A 12,143-nucleotide genomic window follows, 5' to 3' on the forward strand; every position below is an offset into this window, starting at 1 on the left:
GCAGAACTGACAAATACTAGACACAGCTGCAAACCACTTTCCAAGCATCAGACCTGCCTGCATGCGTGCATCTGCCATAGGTCCCATTCATGAAGTCTTGAGAAACACCAGGACTATGTTTTCTTCAAGGTACAGGCCAAAGAAGTCCAGCTGATGCCGCACGATGGGTATACACATATGGAAGTGGGAGAGGCTAAAACCATTCTTATGTCCAGTCCCTTGCTACTGGTGGAAATACAAACATACAGAGCTGTGACATACCTGCGTTTCCCAATACATGTTTTCCACCCCAGTTCTGTTTGGGCAACATCTGCTGATTTTCAAATTTGTTTGGGATTTCTGGAGTTTAACAGCTTGAGCAGAAATGTAGCGTATTATTTCCAAACAGGCTGCTGCATGTCTAGGAATCCCAAATCAGTCATGTAGCATACGATTAGTAAATCCAGCATGCCTGGCTGTGTCAGGTTCCTCGTACGTATGCTGGAACGCATACGGGCACGGTGTCCACCACATTCAGAAAGCATCAGTTCGCAAGCATAAAGATTATGAGGGCAGTAAATGTGCAGCAAAAGTTTTCAGAAGCGTAAACCCACTGTGCATATACCTGCACAAAAAATATAGACATATCACTGCCTGAACAGAAATATAGCCACACTTCACATGATTTACAAGTTTGAAAGTGAAGATGAACTGAGTGCTGAGACTGGAATCCAAATGGTTACAATGTTCGGAATGATGCAATTCCAGAGTTATGTTCTGAAACAAAACTGCAAATTCAAGAATGTTGAAACCCATACTCTTAGGTCAGGTCTCAAGATTATTCAGTCCTTCAGAAAGAGCTGTTCATATGAGTATTTTGATGTCACATGTGCAAGTCTGAAGAGGGGACAAGATATCCAGGCTTCTACAATTAATCAATAGAATTGCATTCAATTACATTAAATCGAAGGCAGTACCACATAAAATTTCAGTACACTGCTTAATTTTCAAACATGGTTTTCCAGCAACCATCTGAATGTACTAATTTTGAGCAGAACAAGAGCCTGGAAAAGACCGATTTAATTATTACCATCTTGTTTCTTCTCCTCCCTTCCAGTGTCCTGAATTTCTAGACCTTGAAAAATCAAAACTTAAATCCAAAGAATCCCTCTCAAGCGGAGTGCATCTTAACACAGCCTCAGAAGACAACCTGGCTTCTTTTTTAGAGCAAGAACGTGAGCAGTCTGCAGAGTGTCCCCCACAGCATTGTAAAACTTATCTCCAGCCAATTAGGCACCCTTCCTTGCCAGAATCTTCACTAAGCACTGTAGGAATCTTGAGTCTTCATAGGCATGTTTCTGATCCTGGTCTTCCTGGGAAATAATACTTTTATACTATTACTTCACATAAAAATGTAAGTGCTTTTAATGGCTGTTTTTCCTTTTTTTTTAATTTAAATCCTCTATACTTGACTCAGGGGCTACAAGGAATATACAATTATATGCAAAAGTACTGTATATTTTCCTAAATCTGAAGCTTGTAAGGTAAAGTTGAGCAGTTCTGATGTAAATATATATATATACACACACACACTAACTGTATGTTCCAAATGTAAAACTGCCAGCATTCTCAAGGCACCTTATATTTTTATTTTTTTTTAAATAACATGCATGTTCTCAAATTACAGTTTACGTTGCATGGAGATTACCATTTACTGCTGTCATGGAAATAGTATTTTATTGTGAATATGTCTTCAAAGCAAATAAGAGACCAATAACAATAATTCACATAGAAAAAACTCCTACATGACCAAGCTAAAATTCAAGCAAAATCTTCTTCTAGCTCACTTTTGAAAATCGATTTATCTTTCTTGTAGTGAGCTTTTTATAATAAATCAGAATGATTCTGAATCTAGAGAAAGAATAAGGTAACCGAGACTTCTGGGTTTGAAACAATTAGGACAGAGAAAATCAGCCTCCTTCCAAATCAATTGAAGTAGGGCAGTATTTTAACAGACAGGAAAACTCTGCCACATGCTAAAAAGTATCGCCATAGGCCACACCCACAAAGCTGCATTAATTGAATGATTTGTTTCCACTATGTTTGGTTTTTTTAAAAAAAAATGCATCACAGAAGTTAGCTGTCATGAGCAGGCAGGTACTCTTCATCTGTCACACAAACATAATCAAATGCAATAAATCTAATTTCTATATAATAGAGAAGACTGTGTTCCTTTTGTTCAATACAAATTATTAACAATCTGTTTAATTAAAAAATACTTTACACATTTTTGTTTTATAATTCTTAGGGTTGTTTGCAGTTATCTGTTTTTACTGACTGGCCCCTCTCCAATGATCCTAGATAGGGTATATATGTATGTGGACACACTCATACACCGTGCACGCATTCCTGTATGTGCGCATGTGTGTATTTCATATATGTACATATGTGTGTATGTATGTGTGTATATATTTATATACACACATACACATAAGTGTGTGTATATACCTACACTTACATGTAGGAGTATAGATATAAAGCTATATATATATATATGTATATATGTAAAATCACCTTCAGGAACAATTGTAAACTTTCTTATTACAGAACGAGTAAGCTTAGCTTGTGTCCAAAGCTGACTACATTAGAATAAAATAATTTAAGGTCCGTAGGCTTTAAATACAGTATGTACTGTATGTGCATAATGCTTTGTGAATACTTAGATTTAATTTTATTAAAATATTATTCTGCTTCAAATGTTGTGTTTATTTTAGAAGGAATTGACCTTTTTATTACTGTTTTTAAATATTTTTAAATGTTCACATTATTTTCTAATCTGAAAGCTTTAATATGAAATGCTCTAGGAAGAGAACTGGTTTCAGAAAAGCACGTAACTCAGTTAGTGAGGGAGCAGTTAAATTTTAACTAAAACCAAATTAAGCCTTCTGTTCTAAACCAGCGCTACAGAGTAACGCAATAGTGGTCGACCCTCACATTAATAGGTACATATTTTGTATGGTGGGGTCAGAATGACACGTGACACTTGTAGTCATCCACAGCCAGCAGAGAAATCCAAGGTGGCTGAATCTTGTCTCATTTACAATTAGCACAAGTCTTGAGCTGCTGAGCACGGCTCTGCTTTACCTTTGCATATAAAGATACAAAAATGAATTAACTGTATACCTTTGTAAGTGAAAAGACAAACCAACCCTTCCATACGAGATCAAATTTTCTCCTGTCTGATGCTACTGATGATAGTTGAAAGGTCCAAATGCTACAACGAGCTGACTGCTCTTACTTCTGTCACAACGACGGGAGGTCTGCACTGCTTAGTGCCTTCAGGATCAGATCCTAGGTGACAGCAACATTGGGCCAGTCAGAGTCACTGCCTGCACACACTCCATTGAAACAGGAGCGGTGAATAACAAAGGGAAATAGCTTCTGCTTTTATTTTTTTTTTAATAGCAAATGTTAACAAATTCTGCTCTATCTCAGTCTAGTAACTAATATTAATGTCTGTTACAAAGAACGAGCTAGCACATTTTCTAAAAAAGTATTTGTGCTTATGCTACATTTTAAAAGGTCTGGTATAAATTAAAAATAAAATGAATGAAAAAAGTATAATGCATGAGCATTGCTTTACGAAATGCCTTTCATCACTTGGTATTTCACATTAATGCAAAGAGACTGAGCAAACCAGGTGGACTGCGGAAGGAGCATTGGGGAAGAGGAAAAGCGACAACTATTTCAATTAGTCCAAGTGAAGGAAAAGCTCCATCCTCTACTCCTTTTCTTGGCTCAAAGAGGCTTTGTTCCTTCCCTTCTCTTTGTCTGTATTTATCAAGAAGAAAAATCTCAAACAGGGGCAACTGAGGGAGATTCTGCAAAGTTATGGAGATTCTAAGCTCCCTAGACATCTGCCAAGGAATGAAGAAACACAACGTGAAAGATGACAACTTGGTTGGCAATACTCTAGCTGCCCTTTCCCTGACAAAGAAAGATCTGCCTTTGCAGATATCTTTTCTTGTTGAGGTGCAGTGAAGCACATGAAGACCCACTGCTTCAAGCTTGTTTCTTCTAGAGACAGGTACAAACAATGGGTTTTGGAAATGTGTTCATTTTCTATACAGCAAACATTCTTTCTCTTCGTTTTGGTCTTGGGTTTTGGGGGGGCAGGGTTCCCTTTATGGCCAGTCTTGTTTCTGACTTGATAGAAATGGGTCTGTGTTATCCAAATCAAGCTGGGAATAACGTAAGGGTTGCGTACCCACACATCACAATACACATCTGTAACATATCCATAGAGGCTTTCAGGACTTTAGGACATGTTTTGGGCTTGCTTGAGCTTAGGAACACTCATCTTGGGTATTACATTTAAAACCTGTGGCTAAAAATATGTACAAATTATAAGCTGTAGATACAGAGAAGTATCCTGGAAATTCAAGAACAGCTAATGTAGCTGAAGTATCAAAGCAATTGGGACAATCACTCAAAATGTGAGGGGTGAGCCAGTACAAATCAGCAGAGCTCTTCATGAAGTTCATTAGCTTCCACCTGCTGTGGTTCTAGTTCAATGTTTCAAGCAAATGATAGATTGTGATGCTTTTCAATATTTAAGCTGTGCAGCAACCAGCACCATTTGCGTGTGCCCTAACTGCTGTTTCCAGGAAGCATGTGATCAATTGCGTGCCTTCCTCTCCTTTTATGTTCCTACTCTGTACACTCAGAGAACACAGGTTTTCTGGTCTCCCATATTGCAGTGGATGAACCTGTCTACCCTTTTCCTGCTGCAGATTGTGTCCTGGCAATCTCCTCTCTCTGGTGAGCGCAGGTGACCCATCAGAGCTTCTGTGGAACTCACCAACATTTTAAGTAACATCCAAACAGCTGAAAAGCATTCCTTCGCATGGCCTCTGGCTGCCTGCTTAGGTGAAGCAACTTGAGTTTTGCCCACAGATGAATTGTGTCCCCTCCCATTTGAGAGCTGCTGAGCCAGCCTGGACACTATTAGAACAGCAGCGTAGCGGAAGGCATGATTCCTTGAATGAAAGCTGCATGTTATGCCACATCTGCAGATGAGAAGCCATGATGTTTCTATACTCTTCTGTTAAATACTGTTACACTGTGAACAGGTGCTAGTATTTAGGGTTGGACTCATCGTTCATTGGCTTAAATAAAAATATGAGCCAGTAGTTACATGCTACCGCATTCTTCATCAGATTGGGAATTGGGTCTAGTGGACATCTCCTCTCCATTCATCTACAGGCTTGCTCTCTATTCACACACAGAATTTTCTCCCCCTATATACTGAGTTCAGTCTTAAACACAGCAATAGCTTACTATTTTTAACAATACTTCTGCAGACCCAGAAATTGGCTTTTGGATGTTTCTAAAATGTTTCTGTGGCATCAATAGTATAGTGGCATTTTCAGTATCACTGAGATAGTACAAAAATTGACTTTATTAAAGAAAACCTAAGAATTTTTCTCCACAAAAACACACTTACTCCGAACCTAAAATTTTCTTCAGTTTTATGAGGAATGATATGTTCTTAAATCATACAGCATTCCCAGTATCACTTACATACTACATCTACTCGACACATGATTTTTTTCCAGACTTGAAAAAGAGTCTGTTAGAAATGAAACAGCAAATAGCTTAATGGGAGAAAAATAAACAAGCTCTACAGAATAAATCACATATGAAAATCAAGGCAACACCAAGTTTTATCAATGATACTAAAAGAACATGTCCCAGAGCTTCGAATGGCATGAAGGAATCGCATCACTAGGGCAAGCTTACTTTTTCTCACTGTACCTCTATGTACAAGTAGTAGATAGAACTGCATTATTAATGTAAAAACATTTTTCTTCATCTAGATACTTGGGGGGGTTTTAATGCCCACTTGGGAAGTTCTTTGATTATTAATGAATGCAGAACATGGCTATTCTCTTTGGAATGGAAATTAGATGGACCAAATTAAAGCCTCCCACAGGAGGCATTTGCCCCTTTTATGCATTATTTACATTTTCTATACTGAAACTTTATGATATTGTAAAGTTGGAAATACAAAGAAAGTTTTGAAAACTTAATCTAGATAAATACTTCATTACTATGAGCTGTAGCAAATCCTGTTTGTATAACAGGTTTTTGTACAATGCAGTTAATGCAAGTTATTATTTAGCTTTCAGAAAAGATCTCCTGGAAAATTGTTTACTGTACAAATAAAAGCACTTGTACACTGCACGTATATTCAGTATTTTATATCACCGCAAAGACTTATTTGCAAGAAATCTAAACATGCACAAATAAACAGGATGTGAACATTTCCTTTGTGACTGACTTGAATTTAGTTACTATAATGCAAACACCACTAAGAGAGATCCAAAAAGCTTGAATGAAAAACACAGAACAAAAAAAAGAAGTAATTATATTTAGTATACTCACGACACCATGGGAATAAACATAAAAGCACAGAATTACACAGGACACCACTCACTGGCTTGAGGCACACAGAATAGACACACAAAATTAGACCTTTTCAGAAAATACTGTGCACACTGCAATCTCCATGTATCATATTGACTCCCATCCCTCAAGTAGAACGGGAAGTTATATCCATGTCTACCCCCCTAACTACACCAACTGAGGAATTCAAAAATCTAAGATGACTTCTAGTTACAAAATCTGGGTAACAAAGCTGACAACTGTTATCCATTGAGGCCAATATTTTCACAGAATATTTTGATCAAAAGTGCTGTGTAAATATCCCTCTTCGAGCCAGACACTTGTGTTGCTTGAATCATTTTATTTTAGAGAATCCACAATGAACCATGGAATGGGTTTACCATGCAAGACCTCTTCAGCGAGTGATTTTACTGATCCAGATGAAAAGCCACCAAAAGCTTCTCAAATAAACTGAGCTCTTAAAAAGAAAAAAAAATAAAATAAAAAAAGAAAACAAACAAACAAAACCACCAGACAGAACAAAAACCAACCAAATAAACAAAAAGAATACCACACCCACAGATCTCCTTGGGTAAAAGCCCTAGGTGGGATAAAAAAACAATCAGCTGAAGGTCATTCCAGCTGTATTCAAATAGTATTATCTGAGTTTGCCTCATGAAAACACCACTGTTTTGCACGAAGCTGGAGCAGTAAGAAAGTCTTATCTAGAACATTTTGGTTTTTTAATGGAGTCCACTGATCTAGTTTCTCTAAACCAGCAGAATTTTTTGGAGCGTGCCATCTGAGACAGTATGCCACTACTAATGAAAAAAATGCATATAGCATTTAGGGTATCTGGTGCTTTACTTGAGTAAGCAAGCTACCCATTTATAAGACACGGCCTGTTATGTATGACCATAAGCTTTTCCTTTTCATTAAGCTCTTGAGTTTAACACAGAAGCTTACTTGTCTGGAATTATACATGTACAAATTAAAAAAAAAAAAAAATCCCTTCAAAAAGCCGTGTCAAATGGGAACTCTGATTTCTAATGCTCATACTGCTGGTGATCAGCTTAACATGAATGAAGGCACAGATTGATATGCTTAAAGTATATCAATGGCAGTGAGCAGGTAAACAGGTAATTAAACATCCACTGAACATATTCAAAAAAACTGTCATAGGTTTTTCTAATGTAGAATTTACATGTGGAGATAATCAGCAAGTTCATTAAAATTATGACACCTTTGTTTTCAATACTTAGTATCCAACTTGTTAACATTTTCCACTTCAAAATAATTAATAGATGCTTTTCCTTTTACCCATCCAATCTCCTCTTGTTATTCACCTAGCGCGGGGATGTTAAGCGGAAATAGACGCACTGAGGTCCAGAGCCTATGCAATTTAAAATACAAGAAAAAAAGAAGCCACTCAAATCTAAAAAAGAAGGTCACTCACCTCTAACTGGAGATCTTCCAATACATTGCTTCTGCAAATCCACATTCTTGAGAAGGTGTATGTCAGCACCACAGAAGCCAGAACCATCTCATGAGCTGCAGGGCTGCACACATGACCTCTGTGAATCCTTGTCACCTTCCACTGGTCTGAACTGCTGAATTCCCTGATTATTACTCCTTTTAACTTGTGACATTGCAGTGATCATATTACCATCTGTAAGTCATATGACTGTTAACACAGACTCTTGGAACACAACAACTCCTATCACTATCTATTAACAACATTATAAAAATAGCTACAGTATTTAGTACTTCCTTTTTAAAAAAGCCATGTAATTTTTCAAAGCCACCACATCCCATCTACAAAAAACAGATTTAGTCTATGGGCGTTTATGAGCCCATCCACCACTCCAAAAATTGTATGATCCTAAAGAACATAAATGTCAGATTTAGGACCTCATGCCAGAAGAAACACCTGACAAAACACATACCAAACATTCTGGAGACTCCAGTTCCTTGGGCTGCTAACCTGGGAAGTTTTATGTCTGTATTATACTTTTCTAGCCAAACTCCATATGCAGTATGGAATAAAGTCAATCCAAATCCTAGTCTCCAAAGTTTCATGACTGGCTTTTAAGGTTCTGTTATCCGCATACAGAATAACAGCACTATCATGTACAATAAGGTACAGAGAACCTAAAGAAGAAACACTATTTCAAGATGGCAGTGAGAATCTGAACGTGAACTGCCAACATATTTTGATTCATTTCATCTTATTAAACAGCAACATGTCTATCAAGTCTGTAGTACTGTAAACTCTAATGTCAACTATAATTATAATTACTGTTGAACACTGTATATTTTACCTGAAGAGGAACAATTATCACTGGGAACATTATCCTAAGGTATATCTACTGAAGAAAAATAGCATGAAACAAAACTTTACAAGGGGTTGTTTTCACAGCTGATTATATATTCTTTATATTATCTTACCCATCCAGCTAGAGCAGTGAGTCAACATGGGGTCAGCAGCAGCACAGTAAGGACCAGCATGTGCAGAACATCCAGAGTGTGCACCACGAGACATATTTGGTACCACTCCTGGCACTGGCTGTCCCATTGCCACTGGCATTCAAGGCATCTATAACTGCAATACTTCAGCAAGAAAAAACAAATCAGTATCTTCACCTCGATAGCCTTGAAATACTTCAATTTTACAACAAAAATTTACTTTATGTGTGTTTAAGAATTGTGTGCTGCACTGTTTATTTGAAAAAAAAAAAATCAATTTCAGACTCAGTCCTACAACTGATTATTAAACAACCTCCATTTAAAGGAGTTTTGAAAACACTTGCTGAAAAAACAGAATAGTGTAACCCCAAAACAGTTCCACATAGAATCATAGAATGGTTAGAGTCGGAAGGGACATTAAAGATCATCGAGTTCCAACCCCCCTGCCATGGGCAGGGACACCTCCAACTAGACCAGGTTGCCCAACGCCACATCCAGCCTGGCCTTAAACACCTCCAGGGATGGGGCCTCAACAACCTCTCTGGGCAACCTGTTCCAGTGCCTTACAACCCTCAAAGTCTTCCTAATATCTAACCGAAATCTTCCCTCTTCCAGTTTGAACCTATTACCCGTTATGTTATCACTACATGCCCTTGTAAAAAGTCCCTCTCCAACTTTCTTGTGAGCCCCCTTTAAGTACTGGAAGGCTGCCATAAGGTCTCCCCAGAATCTTCTCTTCCCCAGGCTGAACAACCCCAACTCTCTCAGCCTGTCCTCATAGCAGAGGTGCTCCAGCCCTCTAGTCATCTTCATGGCCCTCCTCTGGACTCACTCCAACAGGTCCACGTCCTTCTTATCTTGGGGGCCCCAAAGCTGGACCCAGTACTCCAGGTGGGGTCTCACCAGAGTGGAGTAGAGGAGGAGAATCACCTCCCTTGACTCGCTGGCCGTGCTTCTTTTGAAGTCGCCCAGGATACGGTTGGCTTTCCAGGCTGCGAGCACACATTGACGGCTCATGTTGAGCTTCTCATCCACCAACACCCCCAAGTCCTTCTCAGCACCGCTCTCAGTGCTCTCAACATGTCTTAGAAAGCTTCCTTGGTAATGCAGTCAAAGAAAAAAATAGAAGTTACTGTTATGGTTCTCAGGGTTTTTTTTCACTTTGGGGGTGTGAAGGTGGTTTTGTTTTTAAACCTTATGGGCACTAGTGATATTGTTTGCAGGATACTGTTGTCAGTATTTTAGATACACTAATAAAATTTAAAGAAAAATGCAGTTCTGAACATTAAGTTTTAATCATCTAATTTTCCTTGCATTTGCTGTTGGATCAGTCTGTCCTTTTCAGTGCTAAGCGGTTGATTCAGTCACTTATCTATGTTGACGCGGAAGCACGGACAGATACACCATGACCAATACGATCAGGGTAAATGCCACTTTATTGCACAGATAGCTCAGCTAATATAGACAACTTTCTCCAGCGCCACGCAACACTCAAGCAATCACTGGTTACACGCATAGTTCAAACAAGCATCTCTACTATATGATTGGCTAGCCCCAGCTGTTCACTCGCATAGTTATCTACTTCTATCTTTTACTCAAAAATCCTGCTTATCGGTACATTCAGCAAGAGTTCTTTCCTCCCTTCACAGAACTCAGACATTCACAAAACACAATTTGACCTTCCACATTCTTTGAAGCCTACATTGTCATCAACAAGTTCTCAGTGCTTGGGGTGCTCACAGGGTGACCATTGATCTCTAAAAATTCTCCCACATATCTATGCCAGGATTTCATAGTACTTTCCTTTTATGCAGGTACCACAACACATGGCAGGGGTTCCGTTCTTCAGGCTGGACCACGTACAATTTGTACTGGCTTGGATTATCAAAAAGCTACAATTTTATGAGCAGCTCACAGATTTTACTGTGCTGATATGTTGCCCTTACTTATAATAGCAAAGTAAAGCTTTATTTACCTATATTTAAACATGGGATGTTTTATCCAAGCACTTAAGTGACTGAGAAAAATAAAATACAATTACACAGTTGAAGTTTTCCAGACACAATAACACAAGGCTTGTCATGCCACACAATCACCTGAGAGCAACATCAGAATTACAGCAAACATCAAGAAGTGACAGAACACAAAACTCAAGGCCTTGTAAATATAAACACTACAGTGAACTAGCCAGATCAGCAGGCCTTTGTGAAAAGAGGCATCTTTTTTTGTTCTAAGTTGCCAGTGTTACTCCTTAGCTCAGGTGCAAATGGCTCCTGCAGATCACATATAAAAAAGTATCTGTTATATTGCAGAAGCAGACTCAGATCTATAGCCCTGGAAGAAGCAAAGCCAGACAAGCCATCGCCATCACTAGTTGTCATCTGTGGCAGTTTTGTAACAAGAATAATTTTCAGCTATAGCACTACAAGGCAATTTCAAAGGAACATACTAGACTTCAGGATCCCCAAATACACAGTATCAATATTTAAATATTTAATTTTAACTAACAATGACAGAGAAGCATACAAAGGTCCGGTTTGCTTAAGTAATATGGAAGCTACCGAACACCAGTGCCAAGAGAACTAAGCAACGAGCCTCCACAGAAACTGTATTGACACCGAGTAGCTAAACAATTAAGAAAAATATTTTCACGTCTTATGCAGCAACTAAATGTATTTGAGCAGCTTTCCTTTTGCTCAAGGACACATAACGCAAAGAGCATCCAATTCTTACATGTTTCTCTTTGTGCTGTAGCTGTTTTAAAGTGCTTCGCATTTTCTAATGACTACTACCAGTGTTTCCTGCTGTAGTAGCAATCTGTCCTAGAACGGAATTTTTACAAACGGTAGTGTACTGTCTGTGACTACTGCAGCGCCCCACTGGGCACAAGAAACATCAAACAAGATGCCGCTTTTTTTGCATAAGGTCAATAACCACCTCAAAACTGTACTCTAGGATCCGGCAGTAGATAAGCAGCGACACCAGTCCCCCAGAGGACCCCAACTCCTTCTGTGTTGGGTCTATTCAGCGCACGGCGCCTGCTCTGCCCACCGGCCCGGGGCCCGCAGACGGCGTAGAGTCGCCCAACCGCCCGCCTCCCCTCCGACACCGCCGGGTGAGCGCTCCTTTTCCGCAGCTATCGCCGGGAGGAAACCCTTTCCTTCGCTCCCCTCCCCCACAGCCCAGCCTGCCCGTGTGCGCGGGCAGAGAGGGGCGGCCGGAACTCTCCCCTCCAGTCGCCACCCAGCTCG

General features: G+C 39.2%; 1 protein-coding gene across 1 annotated transcript in view; it reads left to right on the forward strand.

The window, feature by feature from the left end:
• KCNH7 (potassium voltage-gated channel, subfamily H (eag-related), member 7) overlaps window positions 1–2,189 on the forward strand; it is a 255,356-nt gene extending 253,167 nt beyond the window's left edge. Inside the window, exon 16 of the mRNA XM_009894613.1 lies at window positions 1,097–2,189. Coding sequence (XP_009892915.1) covers window positions 1,097–1,363 — 267 coding nt within the window. The 3' untranslated portion in view covers window positions 1,364–2,189. The remainder of the gene's footprint in view (window positions 1–1,096) is intronic.
• The last annotated feature ends 9,954 nt before the right edge of the window (window positions 2,190–12,143 follow it).

This window comes from Charadrius vociferus, unplaced genomic scaffold (genome assembly GCF_000708025.1).
Source record: "Charadrius vociferus isolate BGI_N301 unplaced genomic scaffold, ASM70802v2 scaffold161, whole genome shotgun sequence".
NCBI lineage: Eukaryota > Metazoa > Chordata > Aves > Charadriiformes > Charadriidae > Charadrius > Charadrius vociferus.